Below are 27,001 nucleotides of genomic sequence, written 5' to 3'. Positions count from 1 at the left end.
CAGCGCGCTGACGCAGCAGGAGCGCGGACTGGCCTGGCGCCAGATCTCAGCAATGCCGCTGAACTGCAGTGTGGCCTGGGGCAGGTGACTTCCCATCTCTGAGGCTGGCTTTCCTCCTTTGTAAAAAGGAGACAGTTACACTGCACAGTGTGGTGAAGATTAAATGGGGGGGGGGGAGGGTAGGACGTCCCGTCCCGCTCAGGCCCCGGCCCAGAGCAGGAGCTGAGTCATTCGTCATTCACCTTCCCTCCGCTCCTGACGTGAGGCTCGCTGTCTTCCAGGGAATGGGCTATCTCCACGCCAAGGGCATCGTGCACAAAGATCTCAAGTCCAAGAACGTCTTCTACGACAACGGCAAAGTGGTCATCACAGACTTCGGGCTGTTCGGGATCTCAGGCGTGGTCCGAGAGGGACGGTCAGTTGGCCTTGGGCGTCTGGACAGACTAGGAAGGAACTGGGCAGTGCTGGTGGGCCTGAGGTCCAGCCGAGGTCCGGGCACTCGCCGTCTGTCACTGAGGGGCAGCCCTCCCTGTAGGAAAGGCCAGGTCTGCTCTGGTCCTGCTCTTGTGTTTCTGGTCCAGAATCAGGTTTGGGTGACACTTAGGTCACTCGTAGTGCGTCATTCTCAGGCTGGCCCCCGTGGTGGTTGGGTCCCCTCACTCACATGTTCCCTGTATGCTCACCGACTTGGGCAGGGGACCAGGGTTCACGTCCCCATTATGAGGAAGAACGTCGGGTTCTAGTTCCGCAAATCTTGAAGGGGGCGTGGGGATGGGGAGAAAGGCTCCTTCCCAAGCGTCTGGACCCCAGGAGGGAGGGCGGCAGCCGGGCTGGAGAGCCAGACCCAGGCCGGGTTGTAAGGCCCACAGGCAGATCTGATCTCCTGCTTGGAGATGCCCTTCACACTCCCAGGGTAGAGAATCGGCACCCTCAAGTGCCACTCCCTGCCGATGCCTGTTCTTGGCCTGCTTTCTAGAAAAGCCTGGTTATCACTCCTTGGTAACGTGCCCCCGGAGTGCAGGTGCCCTGGCGAGTGCATGATGGGTGTGCTGCTTTTCTGGGCCATGGTGGGTGGTGTGCCAGCCCCGGGGCGGGTGTTTGCCCTGCGGACCTCTTTGCTGCTGACTGAAGGCCATGTCCTTGCCCTGGCCTCTTGGCCTCCAGACGTGAGAACCAGCTGAAGCTGTCACATGACTGGCTGTGCTACCTGGCCCCCGAGATCGTGAGGGAGATGACCCCCGGGAAGGACGAGGACCAGCTGCCCTTCTCCAAAGCGGCTGACGTCTATGCATTCGGGTGAGGAGGCCCCTGGCACCCCTCCGCCTGAGGCTCTGAGGCCAAGTGTGGCTCAGAGAGAGGGTCCTACTGGCCACGGGGGGGGGGGGGGGCAGGGGGAGGTGTGCTTTGAGTCTGAATCAGCCACTTGTTTGGGCCAGTGACCACGTCCTTGACCTTCTGTTTCCCCACCTGTAAAATGGGAAGAATAAAGTACCTCCCCGGTAGAGCTGTTAAATGAGGACTAAATTAGCTGATCGTATAGAATGCTTAACTCTGGGTGTCATTCCCGCCTGTTGCCCCATGAGGACGCTCACCAGAGCTCATCAAGGACTGTCCCTCTGGAATAACAGGGAGTCCTGCCAGCTGTGCCCCACAAAGAGCTGGGGTGCTGACCGATAAACATAGAAATATAGAAACGTAATATGAGCCAGATGTGTAGAGTTTTCTCTTCGCCACATTAAAAAAGAAAAAGAGGGAATTCTCTGGCAGTCCAGTGGTTAGGACTCCGCGCTTCCACTGCAGGGGGCGTGGTTAGATCCCTGGTCGGGGAACTAAGATTCTGCATGCAGTGTGGCACGGCCAAAAAAAAAAAAAGAAACCGGTGAAATCCGTTTCAATAGATATTTAACTCAATATAGCCAAAATATTATCATTTCAGCGTGTAATCAAAATAAGAAATTAAAATTCTACCCCGCAACGTTTTCAAAAGCTGGTGTGTGTTTTACACCTCAGTTCCCCTCCCCACATTTCAGTTACTCAGTAGCCCCACGTGGCCCCCAGGTTGGACAGGGTGGGTCTAATGGAGAAGGTCCCATCCAGATAAGTTGAGAAGGGCAAGGGGACTTGGAGGGTCTGAGTGACGGCCTCATCCCGTAACCTCTCGGGGGATCCGTCCCTCGCGGGTGGTCTCTTCCTGGCCTGACCTTTAACTATCATTTCCTGAGCACCTGCGTGTGCCAGGCCCAGGGCTGGGCATTCTTGTCACGCCTCAGACAACCTTGGCCATGGGCAGCCACCCCACGGAGGTTGAACGGTTGTACCGGGATCTCTGGCCAGAGCCCGTGCTGTCTGAGTCTTCCTGCCACAGTGGGAGCACAGGGCCCCCCGGGAGGGAATCAAGGCGTTCCCGGAAGCCTGGCGGGTGAGGAAGGTAGGAGGGGGATGCTGGGTCCTCCAGCCGGGCTCCTGGCATCAGGGCAGCAGGCACCTCCGGGGTGTGAGCTGAGCTGAGCCGAGCCCGTGCCGCCAGGGAGCTCAGGCCACGTGGGTGGCTGGTCTCCACAGGACCGTTTGGTATGAGCTGCAAGCCAGAGACTGGCCCTTGAAGAACCAAGCTGTGGAGGCCCTGATCTGGCAGGTTGGAAGCGGAGAGGGAATGAAGAGAGTCCTGGCCTCCGTCAGCCTGGGGAAGGAAGTCACCGTAAGTAGCCCCCCAAGCCCCTGCACTGGGAGAGGAAGGTGGGGTAGAGGGCAGGTGGCTGGCTGCCCTTCACTCAGCTGAGACGTGGGACCCAGAGGCGGACGGGTGGCGGGCAGGCCTCTTTGCTGCCGGCTAGGAGGTCTGTGTCCTTCACCACCCCACTGCTAACCTTTAAAAAGAAAAATTATCTTTAAAAAAAAAGGACAGGAAGGAAATAAAGATAATGGTTTTGACTGAACTATGAGATGAGATAATAAAGCCTGTATGTTACTTACTAGAAAGAAGATAATAACAAATTTCACTGCATAAAGCACAAACAGTGGGGTTGTTGCCGTGTCAGATCTTTTCTCAATGTTGGTCCCGACCGTTCGAGACAAATCAAGGTTTCCACAGCAAATCTGTTTTCAAGATGCCGAATCACAATACGGTCGCTGCCTTCGCGTGACTGAATATCATTAATGGCGTCTCTGCACTGCAGTTTGTAAGCTCCCCCGCCTGGCACAGTGACACATGAGCGAGCCCGGGGGAGCGGTGTTCTCAGCGCCGTCAGTGTTTACCACGCACTCATGAGTCAGATAGGCCCGGAGCAGACAGTTGCCAGCCAGGATGTTGATAAGTAGCCCCAGTAGGTACCTGGGCAGCATAGCATTGGAAACGTCTGCGGGGAGCACCCGGCACTCATAAGTAGGCTGTGAGTTTCCCGGCAGGGTCACCATCTGCCCTGTTGCACGAGCACCTTCTGCCTGGCTGTGCGTGCCGGCCTGTCTTCTCCCAGGGACTTCTTCTGAATCGAAAGGCCGAGGGCTGTGCTGTGTGCACACGTGGATCCAGAGAGTAGGCAGCAGAAGGCCAAAGCGAGAAGGGCTTTGCCCCGACTCGGGACTGTCAGGACAGCTGTTCTGTCGACGCTCACTGCTGCCCTGTACTCAGTCCTCTGGTCCCTGCCAGCCTCCATTCCTGGCACGCCCCCAGGATCCTCCGCCATTGCAGCCTGGCCAGCCCTGCACACCTTCCGAGCACCTTGCGTTTCACCTGTCAACGCGCTGCCTTCCGCTTTCCATTCCGAACGTCCGTGACCCCATTTCTGATCTCTTTCCTGTGACCTTTCATTCGTCTTTGTAACTGTTATTCCAGGGAGGTCGAGGAAGGAAGGAGGGGAGGGAGGCCCATGCCCTTCATTTTCACTGGAAGTGTGAGAGCTCTTCTCAAATGCAGTTATTTCACGGCCCTACTTCAGCCATGGCCAGTCACCTCAGTGTCGGCAGGAGAGTGAGGCGACCACCAGCCGGAGGGCGCTCGGGAACACGGAAGGGACCCTCGGCAGAGTGCCGCGGCCGCGCCCCCCTCGCTCCCGGCCAGCTCTCACGTCCTCCAATGCTGGCTCGCTTTGCAGGAGATCCTGTCCGCCTGCTGGGCCTTCGACCTGCAGGAGAGGCCCAGCTTCCCGCTGCTGATGGACATGCTGGAGAAGCTGCCCAAGCTGAACCGGAGGCTCTCGCACCCCGGGCACTTCTGGAAGTCTGCCGAGTAAGTACCCCTCGGAGCCAAACCTGCAGCCAGGCGTCTTGGAGAGCGCTGTCTGCTCTGTCTGCCCGAGACTTTGATCTAGGGAACCCCCAGAGCTGGTTAGCCAGAGGTGACTAGTCCCCTCGCCCAAGGGATGTCGGGATTCCGCTCATCACATTTATGTAGGAGACCCTTTCATAGGCCAGCGTCTCCCGTTCTCCTCTGTGGAAACCTCCACATCCCTGTTACCAGCCCAGTGCTGACGCTGGGCCCAGGCTGGGCCCTGACAAGAAGGTTCTGCCTGCTATCCAGCCCAGCGTTAGCCTGGGTTCACAACAGCTGATTCATGTTGCTGTACAGTAGAAACGAACACAACATTGTAAAGCAACTATACTCCAATAAAAATTAATTTTAAAAAAAAAGAAATAAAATTTCTGGGTTAAAAGGTTAAAAAAAAAGAAGGTTCTGCCTGGGAGGGGGCCAGACAGAGCTTTACCGAAACCAACCGAGCAGCTGTTGCTTAAAATGGCACAGAGCTTTCTAGCCCCCAGATTAGCCACCTGTCACAGGGACCGCACCACCCGGGTTTATGTGCCGCTTGGACACTGGGAGCCCGTCTCCTTTCTGTGTAATCCCATAATCCTTTGCAGCCCTCCGTGCTGGGGTGGTCTCCACTCCTGTCTTCTGCCTCATTCCCTTTTTTCTTTGTCCCTCTGGCTCTGTCTTCCAGAACATTCAAAAACAGACCTCTGCCCTGCCTCTGCGGGAATCTGGGCAAGTCCTTCCTTGTTCCCAGCCCCAGCTTCCACAGCTTTATAGGAGCGGGAGGGTAGGCAAAATTGTCAAGGGCCACGTGGGAAATAGTTTAGCTTGGCAGGCCGAGAGGGAACCTCGAGTGACGGCTCCTTGTCACTGGGATTTGCAGGGTGCCCAGCGGCGTGCAAAGCGACGACACCACCACGTACAGTCTCTGTCACAATGACCCAGCTCTGCTATTTGGTTCAGGGACGGCCACAGACCCACAAACTTGCGGGCTGGCTGCTTCTAGTAAAACATTACTTACGGATGCTGAAACTTGCATTTCATGTAATTTTCACAGGTCATGAAATAGTCTTCTTTTGATTCCCACCCCCCACCCCCCGATCATTTAGAAAGGTAAAAAACATTCCTAGTTTGTGGATTGTACAGAAACAAGAGGCAGGTCACACGTGGCTGGCCTCCTGGACAAGATGCATGGCTTTGAACTTTAAGGGGTAAGGCACTTTCTAGAAGTGTCATCTCCCACAGGCCCAGGACATAGAACAGATAAAGTGGGGCTTCTCTTGGTGGCAGGCGGGCGGTGGCAGGGGGCGAGAGCCTGTCTAACCCCTACACCCAGCGTAGCCCCCGGAGAAGCTATCCCCGGATCTCACACCTGCCCGAGTGTGTGGTGGCAGTGGCACTCCTCTTGTTCTAGAAAGAGCCAGATAGTAAGTATTTTAGGCTTGCAAGTCATATGGTCTCTGTCACACGTTCTTTGTTTTGGTTTTTTTTTTTTTTGGCAGCTCTGAAATGCTCACAACTTTTTTGTAGCCAGATTTGACCTACACCTAGTTTGCCAGCTCGTTTTGAAAGTAAACCAGACCAGGCTTTGAGCTGCAGGTGAGGAGAGGCCCAGGCTGGGTCAGCCCAGCAGAGGGTGCAGGGAGGAGAACTTGAAGAAATACAGCAAAGTTGGCAACTTAGGCCAGTTGGAGGGACAGTCTGAGGAATGACGATTTGGCGTGAGGGAATGCTGTACCTTAGAATGTGAGATTAGATTCAGTATTTTGCACTTAAGATGGGTCAGAGTCTAATACAAATAGGGGGTAACAGGTGTTGCCATCAGAGGTGTGGGTTTTACCCAACCGTTGCTGACAGCTGTGCCACACTGAGGCGACAGGCCAGGGCCGGGCCTCCACCCGCACGGAGCTGATAGTTTAATTAGGATAAAGACAAGCAGCCGTACACTGTAAGCCCTCGGAGCAGGACGCTGCCTTATCACCTCTGTATTCTCAGCTCTAAGCACGCTCCCAGGATGTAGTAGTTGCTCAATGAATATTTGACGGGTGACGGGGATGACGACAATGTGCTGAGTGCCGGGCAGAAACTCAGCTTCTGTGGGCACACTGCCCACCGGGGAGCTTGAGGAAGGGTGTCCAGAAGAGAGGGGTCATGGGAGCTGGGTTTTGGGTGGGAGCCTGGGCGTCTCCTGGACTCTCAAGAAGTACAAGGATCTGCTTTGTCAGACCTTGGGCAACTCGTTTAGCGCACCGGGCCCTGGTTTTCTCCTGCACAAAAGCGAAGGCTGTGCCGGGCACGGGGCGTGGCGTAGGGGCTGAGGAGTGGTGCGGTATTCAGGAGAAGGTGATTCCGGATTCCCGAAAGGCCACAGAGCCCCACCTTCCCATTGCACATGTGGGACCCTGAGTCACAAATGGGGGTTGTTTCCTGCCCAAAGTGATCAGTTTTAGCCCCTTCTAGGAAGGAATGCCAGCATACCTCAGTGAGTCTGTATCAGAGCTTCCTGTTCGTGACCTTTACTTCTACACACTCAAGCCTCTAATTCTCATTTTCTCTTTTCTTTTCCATCGGTCTTGTTGCTTTTCTTTTTTTATTTTCGGGGGGGCGGTGGCGGATCCGCTGGCCTGGCCTGTCATCTCCCGCTCTCCCGCCACCCTGACTCCTGTGGCCCTTCCTCCACCCATCCACACTGGGTGCCCATCTCCATCACCTGCCGGACCACGCTCCTCCCACGCCTGGCAAAATGGTTGCGGGTGCTCCCAGGCGCTGGCGGAGCCGCTACTACGGGAAAGGACGTTACGGTCACCCTGAATTTAAGAACAACTGTCCAGTCCTGGAGGAATAGTGTGTCTTCTGCTATTTCCTTGATTCTCTGCCTGTTTGCAGTTAACCCTTTGCACATCCTGCCTCCTGTTCTGTCTCTGCTTCCAGCTTCCCCTTCTTGGCATGTTGTATTCCCATAAACGAAAGTGACACTGGCAGCTCACATGGCCACCGGCAAGGGCCCTGCAAGCTCATGTTTCTCTCGCTGGGCTGAGAGCAGACCCATGGCATGTGGCAGGGCCTCTGTCCACACACTGGCAGACGATGGCTTATCCGTGGTGGGGAGAGAACTCAGATCACTGGTCTGAGTCCCCAGGATCCCCTCTGGCCAGACTCTAAAGAAGAGAATGCAGGGAGCAGAAATAGTAAAAACTCCGAGACGTCGATTTTGATGGTCAGAGGCTGAGGGACAGTGGGCCTGCTGGTCGACCTCTGTACAGAATTCTGTGGCCATGTCCCAGGGGCGAGCTTGGGGGAGGCTCTTTGTGCCAGGCTCCCTTCCAAGCTTGCTCTGCTGCCAAAGCCTGGAATGGAGTGGGGATGTCCCTGTCTTTGTCTGCAGGGAAGGAGGGGTCCCTGCCCCATGCCCTGGCCGGGCCTCGGCCGCTCCCCTGCCCGCTCCCCGAGGGCTTGGGTTCTGACGCTGCTCTCCCCTCTTCTCTTTCCTTCTGTAGGTTGTAGGCCTGGCTGCCTTGCATGTACCGGGGCTTTCTTCCTCCTAATCCACGCTCGGCACCGTGACTTCTACTCGAGCTCAAACAGCGATGCGGGCACTAACCCAGGGGATGCGATCGCCGCCACTCCGGCCTTCTCTGCTGAGACTTCTTCTCTTGCTTTGTTTGTTAAAACTGGCCCTCGCCCCGCTCCGCGGCCTGCGTGTGCCTGAGTAACTGCTCTCCATGGAGGGTCCCCCTAACAGCACCCCCAGAACCGCCTTCCTGGACACAACTTCATCTCTCTCTAGCGCTTCTTCTGTGGGGTGGCCCTGTCTCCCTACTAACAGCTCAGTGAGAGAGATCCCCCGTCTCCCTGGTCCCCCAGCACACCGGCCCCCCGTGGGGTGTGTCCGCAGGACAGGGGTCGGGGTTTTGCTTGGCTTTTAACCCGCGGGGATCTTGTCCGACACGGAGTGGAATGATTTCAGAGCTGCCGGGTGGTCCCCTCTGGAGGGCTAGGGTTGTGACACCACGGGTTCTGTTGCCATGAAAGACACCAGCTCGGAAGAGCTATGTCCTCGGCCACACACTGGGGAAAGCTGTCCTGAAGCAAGGGGGTGGGACCTGTCTCCAAACGGTTTCACTAGTGAAAACATTTCTGCCCTCTCCCCCCTGCAGCATCACTCCCCTTCCGTCTGCCCAGTGCAGACGGAAGGTACCAGACCCCGAGCCAGCGTTCAGCAAGAGTGTGGCTGACAGGTCACCCACAGGTCCTCCACTGCTTACCAAACGCAGATTCCTGGGCCTCCCCGAGACCCGAATCCGGGTGTCTGGAGGCAGGTGCTGAGAACCCGCATCTCAGCCTGCTTCCCAGATGGCCCTGACGCACCCCAGCATTTGGGGACTGTTTCTAGGAAGGAGCACGCGATGCCACTCTTAGCACCGGTGGCTGGGTTTCTCTTCCCTCCCAGTTCCACTCGGAGCGAGAGCTTTCCCGGCTGCCAGTGAGAACGAGCCCACGGCGGTTACTGGGCGTGCGGGGTGCTGGGGCCTCCAAGACGAACAGGCCCCTGCCCTCCAGGAGGGAGTGCAGCCGAGGCTCAGCCCCCGGCCGGGTGGAACCAGGAACAGCTCTGCCAAGGCCGTTGGCCTGTATCATCATTCCCACTTCTTGGTGGGGCTGGGTCCTCTGCTGAGCTTCTGGAACTGGCCCACTCATTAGCTAGTGCTGCCCCAATTCTGATCAAGACCGGCGGGGCTATAACCCTTGTTTCTGTTCCTCTTTGCAGTATTAACAGCAGCAAAGTTGTACCCCGGTTTGAAAGGTTTGGCTTGGGCGTCCTGGAGTCCAGTAATCCAAAGATGTAGCCAGCTCTGCCGTTTTTCTGACATTGTATTTCTCTCTTAAATGGGTTTCTAAAACATCCCAACAACCGCCACAACGAAAGAACAACGCTCTTCAAAACGCCAGCCATCCTCCTAAGGGCTGCGGGTCAGGAGCACGAGGCCTCGGTTTAGACTGTGCGTCCGTAAAGACACTGGGGTCCCGGAGATGGAGCCGCGCCTGCTGTTTCTTAAAATGACATCACCAACAAGCAGACCTGTCCCGACAGACGGCACATGTTTACATGTATGTTTCTGCAGAGTTGGACTCGTTGTACAATAGGTGATAATAAAAACCGTCTGTGCAGAGGTCACTGGCACTGAGGGCAGAAGTGGCCGTCCCCTCTGGAGGACCCTGTAGGAGTGAGGCACCCACGCTGGTTCAGAGGAAGAAAAGCATCGTGTTTGTGGCTGTTGCCCAAGCAGGATGCTGGGGGGACCACAAGGTTTGGCCCGGCCTCTGCGTTGGCCCCAAATCCCGTCTCCCCTCGTCCTGCCGAAGGGCTGCTGTCCCTTCCTCTTGCAGAGGACACCCTGACCAGGAGCCGAGCTGGTTGTGAGGGTCGGGAGTTCACAGAGAGCTTGGCTTCACCTTTGACCCTTGTAATCCAGTCCATACCTGCTGGAAAAAGCAGAGACATAAAATCCAGATAGCATCTGGGCTGATCCAGTGGTTCCCAGCCAGGGTTTCCAGGAAGATGTTTCTTCCGTGAAGCCCGCAGGGGAGGCGCCAAGAAGATGGGACTGAGGGCTTTGGCTGTTTAGCTACATCCCAGTCCCTGGCTGACATCTGACCCCAGAGCGAAGGCCTAGCCCAGCAGCTGCGTACACCATGAAGGCTTGATCCGTGAGAACAGGGAAAGTAGGGGGAGGGAGAAGTGGCAAGCAGAGGGTCCCTGAGCCCACCCTCCTAGCCACAGGGTGCCCCGGCCCATCACCAGTCATGCCAAGGTTCCGGAACGGCCCACCTCTTCCAGCCCTCAGTCCCGTCGAAACCCCTTAGCCCACGGCTGACTCCTCCACTGCCCGTGTTCAGAGCTCTTAGCCGCGGTGGGAGCCACGTGCCCCTCCCCGCTTGCACTTGGACCCAGCTAGCAAGCTCCCGACCTTCAGAGTCTTCCCAAGCACCACGTCAGGCCTCTACTTGTGTCCCTTTGGACGAGAGGAGGGGCCGGGTTGGGAGAGTCCAGGATATGACAGTTTCCTGCCTGTCCTCGTTAGAAGCTGACACCTAAAGAGAAAAGTTCCAAATGGCAAAGAAGCCCTTCAGTGAAGGTTACGTCATCGTATCAAGCTCCAAAGGCAGAAAGGATCAAAGGCGACGAAAGTGGAGAGGAGCTTGTCTTCAGACCCAGAACCCGCGTCCACGCCTAGAGCCGCCGAGACGGGGAGGCACGTGGCCCTCCTACCCCGTTTATGCAGACCCGTCGAGCCAGGCTCCCACCCTGGAGTCTGGCGAACCATCATACAAGATGGGCCGCTTTGCCTGGAGGCTGCGGGGCTGCCTTCTTGGCTCTGGGCCAGGCAGCCGTACAAGGTACCCGGGCCTCCACGGCCATCAGCACCTCAACCCTTCCCGCTCGGGGTGTGGGAAGGAAGACGAAGGGGCTGTAAACCGACTGGACTCAGCTCTGTGGGTCTTTTCTCCTCTGTGGGACTCTTCGCGTCTCCCCATCATTCCTCTGGCCTCTGGGTCAGCCGCTCCTATGATCTCCCCACCCAGAGCCACGTGGGATGTGACTCCGCCTCTGGTTGTCAGGCCCCTCCCCCCACCCCGACATTGGCGCCTTCCCGGAGGTCACAGTTCATGCCTCTCACCTTTCCCCTCTGAACCCTTGGACGGTGCAGTTGGGCCGAGGGGATGGGACAGCAGCGAAGCAAGTCAGGCTCACCTCACGGCCCACAGAAAGGCAGTCTGGGTTTTGTTTTTCTTCTTCGGGGCTTCACACCCTTGGGTCAGTTTAGAAAGCTTTCGTGGAGCACCCACTGTGTGCAGGTGCAGGGGGCCAGGGATGGGAGCAGTCACAGTGCCTGCCCTTAGGGGACTCAAGATCTGCCAGGAACCCTGAGGGTGGGACTGGGGCCACCCCCTTCCTCTCCAGGGCCCCGGGATGCCTTCCCACGCTCGGCCTGAGCCTCTGCACTGCCTGTCAGTTAAGAGAAGCACCTGAGGAACCCCCCCGGGTGGCCCCCCTCTCCCTGTCTCTACTTAATTGACTGTGAATTGAGGTTAGGAAGACATGCCGCCCTTCCGTGTGCTGCCCCCCATGCCCGTCTGCCTTGGAAACACATGAAGGACAGCAGATACTGTGAATTCAGCCCTCACAGCCAACTGTGAAAGGGATGGAGAAAGCCGGGAGGCCTCCTGGGCGAGAGCTTGGGGGCTGTGGAGGTCCCCACGGGGACTGAGAGTGGAGCCCAGGCTTCAACCCTTCAGCTCTCCCACCCGCCACTTCCCAACCTCACCTCCAAAACCCTGGGATCTGTCCCTGCTGCCTTTAAACACAAGAGCCACAACCCCTGCGTCTCCATGCAGCTCGAGGTCCTGAACCCCGAGTTCCCCACCAGTTGTGAGTGGCGTGTAGCTGACCGCTCCACGTCACCAAATTGAAGATGTGTGCAGGGCCTGGAATCCCTCTGCCCTCTCATGGCATTGCTTTCTGTGATCGCCGAGGGGCGTGGCATGCCCTGTAAGCCCCTGGTGGTGGTGGCCTTTGTTGATCTGGGTGCCAGGTGGAGACATAAATGTGAAGCTGGTTTGAGAGCTTGTGCGACGCTGCCTGGTCAGCCAGGATTTCATCCATGTGTGCAAACCCAGCATCTTCTGTGGCCACGAGGCACATACTTGCTTTTTTGAATGTGATGTAAAATTTGTACAGTAAAAGTTTTTATATTTTCTATCAACTGCATTTGTCTTCCAGAAATGCTATTAATTTAAATTAAAACGGTTAGTATTAACAGACGTGCGCTATCAGTTTTTTTGCCACTGGCAAGAACGCTGTGTCAGGCCCAGCCTGGGTGTCTGGAGTCTACAAATAAAACTGTACCAAGGTGGGGCTTCCCTGGTGGCGCAGTGGTTAAGAATCCGCCTGCCCATCTAGGAGATACGGGTTCGAGCCCTGGTCCAGGAAGATCCCACATGCTGCGGAGCAACTAAGCCCGTGCGCCACAACTACTGAGCCTGCACGCCTAGAGCCCACGAGCCACAACTACTGAAGCCCACGCACCTAGAGCCCGTGCTCCGCAACAAGAGAAGACACCGTGATGAAAAGCCCGCGCACCGCAACGAAGAGTAGCCCCTGCTCGCCGCAACCAGAGAAAAGCCCGCGCGCGGCGACAAAGACCCAACACGGCCAAAAATAAATTAATTAATTAATTAAAAAATAATACTGGTACCAAGGTATCTGGGGCTTGTGTCTGCTTGGGTCGGTTCCAGATGACTCTGTGGGGCGGGGTGTGTGGGGGGGGAACCGCTCGGATGGATGGCATGGGAAAGCAGGAGGGGAGGGCGCAGGGTGTTTGACCCCCTCTGGGAGCTTCTTCCAAGGAGAGAAGTTTTGCCTGCACTTCAAAGGCAGATACTTGTAAACAGATGGAGGAACGGAGACAGAAGAGCATCAAAGCCTATGTCGCACGGAGGAAGGTCATCCAGCCCCCAACAGTGACAGCCCACGAGCACACTCAGACCAGTCACTGTCTCCTCTACTCGAAGGGCCTTTGCACTGTGCAAGCCTTGGGGGGTGGGGAGTGGCCGTTTATCTACATCTTATTTTTAGGAGCCTCTCCTTGCCAGTTATAAAGAGAGACAGGTAAGCAGGAGGTCAGGGTAAGCAACAGATGGAGATAAAGGGGGACCAACATCCTCTGAGCCAGAGAGGTGCTTTCTACACATCATCTGACCTTAATCCTGTCCTCACAGCAGCACCATGGGGTAGGGACTGTTGTGATGTTTCAGCTGAGGAGGGTGAGGCACAGAAAAGTTAAGATATTTACCCAAGTTGACACAACTGGTGGGAGGCTAGTCCAGGACTTGGGTCATGGCTTGACTCCAGAACTTCCTTCTCATAAGAAGTTGGGGAACTTATTGGCCAGACATTTATTGAGCACCTACTGTGTTCAAAAGATGGTGCAAAGTGCTGGGGGACAGATAAAAAGGAGAGACCTTGCCTTCAGCCAGTGAGTGGCTCAAGGAAGGAGTCCCTCAGTCTGCCTGGCAGGCTTCATGGAGGAGGTGACCTTGGAGCTGACTTGAAGGGTAACATGCCTGGTGCATACAAGCAGGAGGGGACCATTTTACTTTGAGCAAAGGAGAGCGGAGACCTCCCAGGGCAACTTGGGAAGCCACGTGTTAGTGGATGGCAGCATCCCAGCAGTCTGGGTGTTCGCATGACTATGGAAGAGGCCACCTGCCACCTGCCATACCTGCCCGGGACTGGAATGTGAACAAGAAGAAGACGACTGGGGTTGAGCCACAGTACATTTTGGGGTCTGTTGTAGGTGGGTTACACGAAAATTATATTCTTTGGTAAAAGTAATTGCAAGCAAGTACTGAGACAATTCTGGACATTGTGCTTATCATATGACATGTATCTGATTTAATCCTCATAGAGGTAGGTACTCTTATTAACCCATTTTATAGTTGAAGGGACAGGCCCATAGAGGTATCGCATGCCCAAGTTAGTAAGTGGCAGAGGCAGGATTCAAACCCAGACTTACCTGATTAATACCTGGAATCTTAAAAAAAAAGTGTATTTGTTAGATGTCTTTATATTAGAAAAGTCACTCAGACCCATTGCAATGTCAAACATTACTGAAATGACAGGAAAAATGTTAAACCTTCATTCCCTACCGCCTCCCGCCACCCCCCAACACCTCGTTCTAATCCCTGTCCTGAGATGAGCGGTGTTAAACTTGGAGACTTCTCTTCCTCTCTGCTGCATATAAACATGGTTTGGGGTTTGGGGTGGTTTTATTAAACAATGACATCACATACATGATATATATGACATATATATATTGGGTTGGCCAAAAAGTTCCTTTGGTTTTTAAGTAAAAATAAACGACACATTTTTCATTTTCACCAAGAACTTTATTGAACAACATATTCACCCTTTTGTTCCACTACCTTCTGCCGTTTTTCAGGCCACCTCATAATTCCATCTTCCCAAAACTTTTTATCTTTTTGAGCAAAGAACTATTCCAGGTGCCTTTTACAGTCTTCCAGGGAATTGAGATTTTTTTCCATTAAGGGAATTTTGTAAAGACCTAAATAAATGGAAATGCGAAGGTGCCGTGTCTGGTGAATACGGTGGATGAATCAGAACTTCCCAGCCAAGCTGTAACAGTTTTTGCCTGGTCATCAAAGAAACATGTGGTCTTGCGTTATCCTGATGGAAGATTTTGTGTTTTCTGTTGACTAATTCCGGACACTTTTCGACGAGTGCCGCTTTCAGCTGGTCTAACTGGGAGCAGTACTTGTTGGAATTAATCGTTTGGTTTTCCAGAAGGAGCTCATAATACAGGACTCCCTTCCAATCCCACCATATACACAACATCACCTTCTTTGGATAAAGCCCAGGCTTTGATGTGGTTGGTGGTATTTCATTTCACTCGCCCCACGATCTCTTCCGTTCCACATTATTGTACGGTATCCACTTTTCATCGCCCATCACAATTTGTTTTAAAAACAGAACGTTTTCATTACATTTAAGTAGAGAATCGCGTGCGGAAATACGGTCAAGAAGGTTTTTTTTCGCTTAACTTACTTGGAACCCGAACATCAAAGCGATGAACATAACCAAGCTGGTGCAAATGATTTTCAACCCTCGATTTGGATATTCTGAGTATGTCGGCTGTCTCCCAAATGGTATCACGTTGATTGTTCTCAATTAATGTCTCAGTTTGATCGCTGTCAACTTCAGCTGGTCTACCCAACTGTGGAGCACCGTCCAGCGAGAAATCTCCAGCACGAAACTTCGCAAACCACTTTTGACACGTTCGATCGGTCACAGCACCTTCTCCATACACTGCACAAATCTTTTTTGTGTGTTTCAGTTGCGTTTTTACCTTTCTTGAAATAAAGCGTATATGCCAAAAATGTTGCTTTTTTTCTTCCATCTTCAATATTAAAATGGCTACACAAAAATTCACCAGCCGTCACATACAATCTAACAAAATTGTTTTGAATGAAGTTAAGGACAACTCAGCGCTACTAGAGCCATCTTATGGAAAAAACTGAACGAACTCTTTGGCCAACCCAATACATAAATCTCATGTGATACACACTGTCACATAAATATATTTTCCCTGAAACTTATTCGTGAATAGATCAGGGGCAGCCCTCCCAGTTCACGCATGTAGATCTAACTTAGTCTTTTAATAGCTGCATGATAGCCCACGGTACACACAGTCCATGGTTTATGTAACTAGTCCCCTCTGAGAACCACTTTTCATTGAGATCATCTACTTAACTGCTGTTCCCATTAACCTGGTGTCCTCCCCGTGCCTCTAGCCCGCCTTCTCTCTCTTTGGTACACATATAGCCAATATACCCAGGCCCAGGAAGGCTGAGGGCGGGCAGTTGGAGGTTCCATGCTGGCTGCCCCACCTGGTTAGATGCTGCCCTCTGGCTTCATGAGGTTTCGCCATAAAGTTTCTGGAGCCCGAGCATACTCTAGGTGCAGTGGCTTCACAAATTTTAACTATTTCATGGACATTCTCAAGAGACCCAAACCTTTCCTGGGTTCCAAGGAGTCATCCCAGGTGGTAGGAGGGGTGAGGGACAGGAGACCCATGGGGGGCAGAAGCCCTGAGGCACAGAGGATACGGGGGGGTGGTAGTGCTCCCGGAGGCCTTCCCTTCCCCCCTACCTAGTAATGCTCCCTCCCCCCACACCCTCTCCCTCCCCTGCTCTGCAACCTGCCCGAAGTCTCTGGGAAACATGGCAACAGGGACAGTGTCAACCAGCATTTACACGGCTCTTTTCAATCTACGTGGCACTTTGATGCACACTATCCCATCCTATCCATTCAAGAGCCCCATGGCTTGAGAATTGTCCTCTCTGTTTCCAGATGAGAGGACTGAACTTGGAAGGTGTTAGGACATTTCAGCCTTCACTTCTCACAACTCAGAGGACTCCACCTGAAGGTGTATTTTGTTTGACCTGCAGAGCTTAAGAAATATGGTTCTAAATCAGTTGCTAGCATTTAAAAACAGGAAACATTCACAGAAAAATCTGAAGTTCTGGCTTCTTTGGGCAATACTGGGCTGGTCTTCCCGGAGGCAGCATCAGCTGCGGCTGAGCACAGCTGCCCCCACGGGGCTGGACAGCCTCTGTCCTGCTGAGTCCCTGCCCCTGCCGATTGCTGGGCCCTGTGTTTCATTGCCTAGAGCAAAGAGGACAGGGACATGTTTCCTATACCCATCAAAAGTGAGAAGGTGACATGCTAGACTGAGGGGCCCAGGCATTTCATCCAGCCCAGGTATACCCATTACTTCCCTGGTCCCTGTAGGCAAATGAGATATTCAAAATATGTAGACTCGGGGCTTCCCTGGTGGCGCAGTGGTTGAGAGTCCGCCTGCTGATGTAGGGGACACGAATTCGTGCCCCGGTCCGGAAAGATCCCACATGCCGTGGAGCGGCTGGGCCCCGTGAGCCATGGCCGCTGAGCCTGCGCGTCCGGAGCCTGTGCTCCGGAACGGGAGAGACCACAACAGTGAGAGGCCCGCGTACCGCAAAAAAAAAAAAAAAAAAAAAATGTAGACACCCACCAGTCAGAGGCGACGCTGGTCGAAAATGACCAGTAAGTCCACAGGTGCAACTGGCAGAATATCAGACCTTTTCTGAAGGCCAGTGGTCCTCCAGGTGGGGTCTCAGGACCAGCAGCATAGTATCCCTTGGGAACTTGTTTGAAAGAGAAATTCTCTGCACTCAGCCAGCTATACAGCATCAGGAACTTCGGGGGTGGAGCCCAGCGATGCGGGTGTTTTTGGTTTGTTTTTTTTTTTTGCGGTACGCGGGCCTCTCACTGTTGTGGCCTCTCCCGTTGCGGAGCACAGGCTCCGGACACGCAGGCTCAGCGGCCATGGCTCACGGACCCAGCCGCTCCGCGGCATGTGGGATCTTCCCAGACCGGGGCACGAATTCGTGTCCCCTGCATCAGCAGGCGGACTCTCAACCACTGCACCACCAGGGAAGCCCCCTCAGTGATGCATTTTAAGCGTTTGTGACCCTGATCCTGGTCTGAGTGCAAGAGAGGGGTTTTGGTTGATTTTGTTTTGCTTTGTTCATTTTAATATAAACTTCTGTTAAGTCAGGCTGGAGAGACACCTCCACCTTCTCTTTGTTCTTTTATACTCCCAGGGACACAGATGCTAAAATGGCAGGAGGGCAGGGCACAGACTTTGGTGTAGGGGAGGAATATCTTTACCCTTCTAGGTTCTTTTGGCTGGTCTAATAATTAAATCAATGTAAGACAAATTAACAGGAGAAAAGTTGAATCTCGTACGTATGGGAGCCTCACTTAGACACAAGAGGCTCCAAGACAGTAGGTCAGTTGGGGCTTATGTGCATCCTGAGGTGGGAGAAGTGGGTAGGGGTCTGGGGCGTCAAAGGGAATTAATTCACTGGAAGATGGGAAGAACGTTTACCATGCCGCACAGAGACAGTGGGATCCCACCCAGTTCCCCAGCTTCCCACATCCAGCCCATCCTCTGCAGTTCTCTCTGTTGAGGGCTCTCTTCGTGGACCAGGCTCTCTGTCTAAATTCTTTTAGGCAGTTAAGCAGGAAGTGAAAAGCTCTTCCTCAGTCTTTTTAGGTCTTGATTATCTTCAGCTCAAAATAATCCATATGCCAAAGTGGCTGCCTGCCCCGAACCCCGTCAGTACCTCTAGCAGCTTGTGGGGGGAACGCAGAGTTGGACACAAATAAGCCAGGTCAGGCCAGGACTGGGTCAGGAGGGCCAGCCAGACGCCATGGCCCCCATGACAGCCTTGAACCTGCTGGGTCATGCTCAGCCTGGGTCCTTGGATACTGTCTTCTTCTTTTTTTCTTTTTTTTTTTTCGGCCGCACCGTGCGGCTTGTGGGATCCCAGTTCCCCACCAGGGCTTGAACCCGGGCCCTCGGTAGTGAAAGCCTGGAGTCCCAAACACTGGGCTGCCAGGGAGTTCCTGGATACCGTCTTCTTTTCAAGTAAATTTCTGAGTTATTTTATCCAAAATGCTACTTAAGGCCTGTTTTGGGGTAGAGCTGGGAGGTGTTGAGACCCTGACTCTCTTATGCAGAGCCATGAGCACAAAGGGGGAAGGGGAAGGTAATCCAGTGGTTACCATGGTTACCATGATTACCAAGAGCACAGCCAGTGTGGGAGGGGAGAGACACACTTGCTCTCCTGGCAGTAGTGGAGGGCTGTGTGGGGGAACAGGGAGAGACTTGTGAGAGGCAGAGGGACTGGGAGGAAGGACAGAGGAGAGAGGGTGAGTGAGGCTGGGTTGGGTGGGGAGACAGATGCTACGGGGTAAAGGGCAAAGACAAAGGACAGGGTCTAAGTCCTGGTCCCCTGCTTCCCCACCCCCACCCCCAGCCCGGTGAGGACTGCCCACCTTAAGCAGAGAGAGGATGCCGTGGTCAGCCTCCATGTGCCCAACGATGCTCCGTGAGGCTGAACAAACAGAAACATCAGCGTTTGGAACAGAAAAATGTTTATTGCAGGACCAAGCAAGGAGAACAGGGGGCTTGTGCTCAAAACCCCCAACCTCCCGGGTGGCTTTTAAGGAAGAGTTTTTAAAGGCAACATTGGGGGTGAGGGCTGCAGGGGGCATGCCTTTCTCCTGATTGGTTGGTGGTGAGGTAATGGTAGTGTTCCAAGAATCTCATTCATCAACCTTCTGGTTCCAAGCAGTCTGGGGTCTGAGCATGTTACCATCCCCCTCCCGGGTAGGGGTCTTAATTCCTGCAGAACAACTCAAAGATGGTATCAGATTGTTATGTATATCCCTCGAGGAGGAGCTAGAATGCTGTATTATTGCTGAACTGTTGCAGGAAGGGGGACCCCTTCCAGGGCCTAAGAGTGGGCTCTTGTCTAACACTTGGAAATGAATTTTCCGAGGAGACACGTGTGCTGACAAAGCAAGAGACTTTACTGGAAAGGGGAGCCCTGGCAGAGAGCAGCAGGGTCAGGGAAGCCAGGAGGACTGCTCTGCCACGTGGCTCGCAGTTCCGGGTTTTACGGTGATGGGATTCGTTTCCGGGTTGTCTCTGGCCAATCCTTCTGACTCAGGGTCCTTCCTGGTGGCGAGTGCATGGCTCAGCCAAGATGGATTCCAGCGAGGAGGATTCTGGGAGGTTGGTAGGGTATACGGACTGGTGTCTGTTCTCTCCTTTTGCCATTGCCCGAATTCTTCCCGTTGGTGGTGGCTTGTTAGTTCTGCATTCTTGGTCAGGACTTCCTGTCTCAAGATAACTCATGCAGATGGTTACGGTGGTGCCTGACCAGTGTGGGTGGTTTCAGTCAGTGGCTCCCCTCACAGAACTCTTGTTTCTTTTGTCCGTGCCACGCAGCTTGCAGGATCTTAGTTCCCAGACTAGGGATCAAACCCCTGCCCCTGCAGTGGAAGTGCAGAGTCCTAACCGTTGGGTTGCCAGGGAATTCCATGAACTATTGTTTTTTGATTGCTTTTCCTTTGTTTCTGCATTCCCTCACTTCCCTACTTAGTAACTGTTGAGTCTGCTCTTTGGAACCAAGGGAAAGCCTAGGAGACTAAAGTCTTTTTTTATCAACAAGAAATGGGATCAGTTTTTATGATGTAAATAAAATCAAGTGGTTGTTTAGAAAATAAAAAAATTAAAAAAAAAGAAAGAAAGAAAGAAACAGGAGTCACAGAGGGGCTTTTGTACCCAGGAGGGCCCCACAGAGTCCTGAACAGTTTCAGCGGGAGGTGCAGCCAGCTCAGGTGACACTGCCATGAGAAGCTGCCCCCAGGTAGAGCCGGAATGGCAGGTTTCCAAAGTTTCCACCGGTCAAAGATGGAAAAGGCTTGTTATCAATTTACCTTTCAAATTTGTTAAAGGTTTCCACCTGCAAGATTTAGAATATCTCACAGGGAAGGAGTGGCTTATCTGGGCGTGTCTGCTGCATTTCTCACTTGCCAGGTAGGAGGTGAAACTCAGGCCAGGGAAGCGGTCATCACCACCCAGGCAGGTGGAGAAGAAACTGGCCAGAGGGCGCAAACATGAGGAAGAGGGGCATGTCCCCACCCCAGACGGAGCTGTATTGTTCAGCTGTGAGGGTCAGTGGCGGTCTGTGCCCCCGTGCCAGGATCATCTGCGTGGCAGAGGCTAGTGAGTTGGTAAGCATTGCCTGGCTGCACACCTTCACGGTGTGTTTGCTCTAGAAATGAATGAACAGGGGTGGGAACTAGGAAATGTAATCATCAACACTGGACATGCAAATCGCGCTTTGATTCCATTCTCACAGGACACATTCCTCCACGCGCATGAAGGCTGGATTTGGCAAATTGAACTCAGATGAGAAGAAAGTATTGCTGAATCTAACCATTTTGTGGGACTTAAAATGTCTAGGGGTTACTGTGGACAGACGTAGCGTTTGCCAAGATTTGTACGTTTTCCCTTAAGCTGCAGTAGGATGAACTAAGGTGAATCATTACCTTTTCACTGTAGTCTGTGCTTTCTGCTTCTGTGTCCGTGGTTTTGTGACCTCCAGGTTCCCCAGTTATGGGGACATGGGGTGGGGAGGCTTGTTTATAACTGTGACATTCAGGATATTTTCCCTAATGATTTTTTTTTTTTTTTTTTTTTTTGGTGGTACGCAGGCCTCTCACTGTTGTGGCCTCTCTCATTGCGGAGCACAGGCTCCAGACGTGCAGGTTCAGCGGCCATGGCTCACGGGCCCAGCCGCTCCGCAGCATGTGGGATCTTCCCGGACCAGGGCACGAACCCGTGTCCCCTGCATCGGCGGGTGGACTCTCAACCACTGTGCCACCAGGGAAGCCCTCCCTAATGATTTTTGATATGACATCTGGCTGCAGGACTTTTTTCCTTTCTTGATAGGCCATTTTTATCTTTTGAGGAAGTGCTAACCAGAGGCAATGGAAATCTGTTTACTCAGGGCCTGAGTGAAGGGGCGGGGGGAGTGGAAGATTAACCAGGGCAACCTGAGAGCCTGGTGGGAGTCCCTCTGTCCTCCTGCTCATCGCTCATCGAAGCTTCCACGCTGACTCGAAAGCAGGAGGGGGAAGGAGCATTTGGCAAACAATGGCTGTGTCTTCAGCCCACTGTTTCATATCTGAAATCTCCTATTTATCTCTGTGCCCTGATACCGCGTCTTTAAATGCTACTCCATTCAAGCAGGTGCATGGCCTCTGCAGGAGTAGATGGTTCCAGAGTTGGACACCAGAGAGAGGACTTCCCTGGGGTATCCTAGCAAGTGCTGGCAGGTGCTACAGGCTGGTTTATGGAGAAGAAGGGAGACAAGGAACTGTGAGCTGCCAAGTTGAAAATGACAGCTGTCAGAAAACCGAAATTCCACTGAGTACAATTGAAGATCTAATTGGCTTTATTCAATGATTCATGAATCAGGCAGCCTCCTCTGTTGTAAATAGAAAGAAACCGATGGGTTGTTAAAATAAATAAATAAATAAAAGGAAGGTTTTTATAGGCAGAAGGAGTGTAGGGCAAGGGAGCTAGTAACAAAAGCTAAGAAAAGACTGTTTCACGCCCAGTCACCTTCTTTTGGGAGCAGGGCAAGGGTCACTCATGCAGACTGCTTCCTCCTCCCGGGATGGAGAGGCCCCAGGAGACAGATTACCTCCTGGGTACTGACCAGAAGATTCCAGACTGGCTGATTAAGACTACGTTCCTGGGGAAGGTCAAAATTACAGGTAGGTCAGGTATTACATCTAGGTTTGGTATCATGGGCTTTGGCAAAAGTGATGCCATTTTGAGCCTGTAGTTTTCTCTTTAACTATTCACCACTTTTGAGCAAACTCAGCCTAACCAAGAGATGAAATCAGAATTTAAGACATTATCGTCACTCTCGGCTTCCGATCTATAGTCCCCACAGCTTTGTTGACCGTTGGTGTGGTATCTAGAGGTCGTGACATTTTTGCTTAATTCTCACGACATTCGTAACTGAAGAGGACCCTATGGGGGCTTCTGGGGACAGCTGCAACCACCCCATGTCTGTAGCAAAACTTTAGCCTCCTAGGCCTTCCCCAAGTTCCAAGGAATAAATTTAATCAGAGAAATGAGAAAAGGCAGAAACAAAGGAAAACAGTCAAGCAAGACAAAATAATAATAGTTTAGCCATTAAACACAGTCAAGGACCTTTAATTCCTCCTCAAGGGCTATAGATAATATTCTGAGCCACATCCTTTGAGCTGTTTTGCAGATATTGAAACCTGCACGAGGTGGAAGAAGTTCACTGCATGCTGCCCACAAGCACGTAGACGCCAGACTGGTTGGAATCAGAAGGTTGATGGTGTTGACTCCCGATTACCTCGCCACCAGCCAATCAGAAGATGTCCGTGAGCTGATCACACGCCCTGCAACCCTCTCCCTTATCCTGTCTTTAAAATCCTTTCCCTGAAAGCCACTGGGGAGTTCGGGTTTTCTAAGCACCAGCTGCCTGGTCTCCTTGCTTGGTGGCCTGCAGCAAACACTTTCTTTCACCACAACCCGGTGTCAGTAGATGGGCTTTACTGCACGTAGACAAGCTCTTAGTGAAGGCAAATCCGATCTAGATAGTTATAGATGGATTGGAAACTTTGGTGATAAATTCAGTTGCAAGATTACCTTCCTTAGCAGTGGCTTGGGGGATACAGATGAGGGCATTATCTTTCCAGGTCAATGCCAGAGGAAAGAAGAGGAAAAGAAGGAGAAAGGGTTTCATGTTTAGTTAAGTATGAAGTCTTGATCGATCATCTCGGGCAGAAGCTGTCTTCCTGAATGTCAGCGACTTCTCTTCCTCATCAGTTTGATTTGGAGGTCTCCAGCCCTTGTACAGGACCAGGTGTTAGGTGGGTCTTCTTCTGCTGTGAGAGGCGTATCCAAGGTTCGAGTCCCTGGGGCTTGACTGCTATCAGCATAGTTGGGAGGACCTGGTACAGTCCCTTCCTAGGAGATTTAAGGGCAGTCTTTGCTCTTAGTGATTCCAAATCAGATGGTGGAAGACCACTGGGAATGTTAATTTGTTGAGTCATAGCCAGATGTTTGAAGAAATTGGAAGAATTCAGGACCCAGTCCAGTTTACAGGTATATGACAAAACCTCAAAGACAGTTAACAGCACTAGAATCTAATGTCTACAAAGGTGCAAATAAAATTATTCCATGAATAATCCAGTTTTTCCCAGCTGTCCCAGCTTAGAAGTGGCTTCTGGAACACTCTTTCCTATTGTGCCCACTCACCTGGGTCCAGTACAAAGAGGCAGGGCCTGAGGTCTGTCACAAAGGAATTTGTCCCGCGTTGCCTGGGACCCAAAGTGGAGGAGAGCAGGTCATTGGAAAGACAGAATGATCTTTCTACATTCGCTGTAGAAAACATGTCAAATCTTCATCGCATGAAGAAGCAAAGAGTATGAGAGTATGCGGCCCAAAAGTCAGAAAGTATTATGGTGCCAGGATATTAATTAATAAAAATATTATTTTCCTGGATTTGGTGATGTTTGGGGTATTTGTCAACTGCTACGTTTTGAATATGGTGTCCCCCACCAAATTCACATGACCCCCGTCACCCATTTCGGCCACCAGTAGTTTTTATTTATGGAAGTGGTAATGGTTTTCATTTATGATCATAAGTTAAAGTTTGCTTTTTAAATAAATGCATATAATTTGTTTAAAGGAAATCGGGAAGTAAGGCCGGTCCCAGGCTAGTCACACAAACACTGAAGGCAAAAGCAGCTGTGTGTTTGGTTAATCCGCTGATACGACACTGATCCTTTGCACGTCTGGTGCTAAATGTTTACTCACGTGGCTTCCCCAAGGACGGAGTGTGACCAAACGGTGACGTTGAGTGCGCTGCCTTCCATGGGGCTGCAAGTTCTTCTATTCCTTACCCCTGCCACCCATGGAAGGGATACCACCGACCCTTCACACCCCCGCACAAGGGCCACCTCCTCTCTGACTTCTCTCAGGGCCTCACCACATACAGGCCAGATACGCGAGGACACAGATGGAGTCTGTGGAGCGCTCATTGTGTGCCAGGCATGGGCTAAGTGGCTTACAAGGCTTAGCTCATTCAATGCTCACAACAACCACGTAAAATAAGTTCTCTTATCAGCCGCCTCTCACAGGTGAGGAAACACTGAAGCTTAGAGAGCGCTGAGGAACAACATTTGCCGCCCCAAATGTTTCACTTTGGCATGAGGATTCATTGAGGCTGATTCTTTTTAAGAAACATAAGATGCGAAGTTTTTGTTACCACCCCTCAGCTGCCGCAAAGTTTGTAGAGAAAGGGCCTGTTCCAGGAAAAGAGCCATGACCGGTGATATTTGCAGGAGAACATGGACTAGGTGTGGTGAGGGACACCCGGCAGGGCCTAGAGATCAGAGTCCACTCTATGCCCAGCAAGCATTCATTTGCCAAACAATTACCCTCAACACCCTCTTCTGTCTTTAGCTGAAGGTGGTATTTAAGGTGAGGGCTTTGACCATTATGGTGAGTTAGCTCTCCTGGGTCTCTCCCATGTACACGTGTTGTTAAACTCTTGTTAGATTTTTCTCCTGTTAGTCTGTCTCATGGCAATTGAATTCTTAGACCAGCCAGAAGAACCTAGAAGGGTAGAGGAAAATTTCTTCCTTCCTCAACATCCATGTTGTAACCTGTGTCAGAATTCCTTTCCTCCTTAAGGCTCAATAATATTGCATTGTGTGTAGAAACCACATACTGTCTATGACCACTAGTCATGTGTCGATGGACACTTGGGTTGCTTCTATCTCTTGGCTATTGTAAATAATACCATGACCACGGGTGTACAAATATCTCTTCAAGTCCCTGCTTTCAGTTCTTTAGGATATATACCCAGAAGTGGAATTGCTGGATCATACGGTAATTCTATGTTTAGTTTTTGAAGGAACCTCCATGCTGTTTTGCGGTGTCGTCTCAGCCGGCGTAGTGATGCTGTTTGGGAACACCTGTGGGCACCCATGTGGGCCTTTACCTTTCATGGGAGCCCCACAGGCCTTTCCCCAGCTGGAGCCAATGCTGTGGCTGCACACGCCCTTCTGCTTCTTTTTTTTTTTTTTTTTTTTTTTTTGCGGTACGCGGGCCTCTCACTGCTGTGGCCTCTCCTGTCGCGGAGCACGGGCTCCGGACGCGCAGGCTCAGCGGCCATGGCTCGCGGGCCCAGCCGCTCTGCGGCATGTGGGATCTTCCCGGACCGGGGCACGAACCCGTGTCCACTGCATCGGCAGACGGACTCCCAACCACTGCGCCACCAGGGAAGCCCCCGTCATTGGATTTTATGTAATCAGAATGCTCCCAGCCTGTGCTCACTTGTGTCTGGCTCTGCTCAGATGTGAGGCTCACTGATGACCTTGCCTGTATCTGTGGTCCCTTTGTATCGCCGAGGTCTGGTCCATTGTAGGCATATCACCATTCGTTTTGCCTTTCTCCTGCTGGTGAACATTTGTGTTTTTTCCAGTGCGGGGTTATGATGGGTAAAGCTGCTGTGCACACGTGCACATATTCTCACATCTCTTGGGTAAATATCTAGGAGCAGAAAAGCTGGGACACGGGAGGGATAGACGTTTGACTTTACTATGTACGATCCACTGTTTCCAACGCTGTAGTAGTTTACACTCCCACCTGCAATGAATGAGAGTTCCAGTTGCTCCCTATTCCAGTTAATGAGGAAACGGTCCCATGTCCCTGGTGTCAAAGAGGATTGCAAAGAATTTCCCCTTCTTTTCCTCCTTTCTGCTCTAACTGTGCCATCTGTCCCTTAAATCCGGTCAAATTTCAGGCATCTAGTGGGGATGGAGGGTAGACGGAGGAGGCATGTGGCCTCAGTCTATGGGAACATCTCAAAGAAGTCAGTCTTTGCAAATTCTGGGGCACTCAGGAAAGCACAAGAAGGGAGAGAGGTGCAGACACGTGCACGGCCCCGGGGCACCTGCTACCCACACGGTGCCTGTAGGACCCTTAGCTGATCATCCAGGCTTGACTGCGGGGCCCTGTCTCCAGCACATGGTGAGAACCTGCTTGACTTCAGCTAAGTATATTGTCACTATGTCTTTCCTCCCTGCCCCGCCCCCCGACCCAGCTGTTCCTGAATCTCTGTTTCAGTCAATCATTTCCTTTAATAAGGTGCTGGAGCCAATTAAAGACAGTTTATTCAATATATTGCCCCCACCTCCATGTCACTTGGAATGTTCTGTTATGTCCAAGACTTCTCCACTCCCCATTCTAAAGCTCAGAATCAAGGGAGAGAAGAGAAGGGAGAACTTCATAGACAGGAGGGATCAGAAGCTCCCAGGGCATCATTATACACAAGGATAAGGTAACCCCGTTACGAGGTTTTCTATTTGCAAAACATTTCTTTCTACATGATTATGATTATTTTTTAAAGATTTATTTATTTGCTGCACTGTTTCTTAGTTGCGGTACACAGGATCTTTTAGTTGCAGCATGCAAACTCTTAGTTGTGGCATGCATGCAGGATCTAGTTCCCTGACCAGGGATCGACCCCATGCCCCCTGCAGTGGAAGAGCAGAGTCCTAACCACTGGACCACGAGGGAAGTCCCTACGTGATTATGTTTTTATATGAGGAATAGTATCTTAAAGGGGAAGAATACCTTTTTGAGAACCTAAGTAGCCTCATATGGCTCAGGATACCACTAGTGAGCTGTGTGACCTTGGGCATGACCCTTAAGACTC

At 52.2% G+C, this 27,001-nt stretch overlaps 1 protein-coding gene across 4 annotated transcripts in view; it reads left to right on the top strand.

Annotated features, from left to right (window-relative positions):
- KSR1 (kinase suppressor of ras 1) overlaps positions 1-12,511 on the top strand; it is a 152,014-nt gene extending 139,503 nt beyond the window's left edge. For 3 of the 4 annotated variants that reach the window (XM_067715589.1, XM_067715586.1, XM_067715587.1), the window contains 5 exons: positions 282-415; positions 1,165-1,296; positions 2,563-2,698; positions 4,092-4,225; positions 9,015-12,511. In XM_067715589.1, coding sequence (XP_067571690.1) covers positions 282-415; positions 1,165-1,296; positions 2,563-2,698; positions 4,092-4,225; positions 9,015-9,093 — 615 coding nt within the window. In that variant the 3' untranslated portion in view covers positions 9,094-12,511. Of the gene's footprint in view, positions 1-281; positions 416-1,164; positions 1,297-2,562; positions 2,699-4,091; positions 4,226-7,009; positions 7,091-9,014 lie in introns of all 4 variants that reach the window. The other variant, XM_067715588.1, reaches the window with a different exon arrangement.
- The last annotated feature ends 14,490 nt before the right edge of the window (positions 12,512-27,001 follow it).

This window comes from Pseudorca crassidens, chromosome 19, assembly GCF_039906515.1.
Source record: "Pseudorca crassidens isolate mPseCra1 chromosome 19, mPseCra1.hap1, whole genome shotgun sequence".
Lineage (NCBI taxonomy): Eukaryota > Metazoa > Chordata > Mammalia > Artiodactyla > Delphinidae > Pseudorca > Pseudorca crassidens.
The sequence above is the reverse complement of the archived record's forward strand: the minus strand, read 5'-3'. Positions and strand labels throughout refer to the sequence as shown.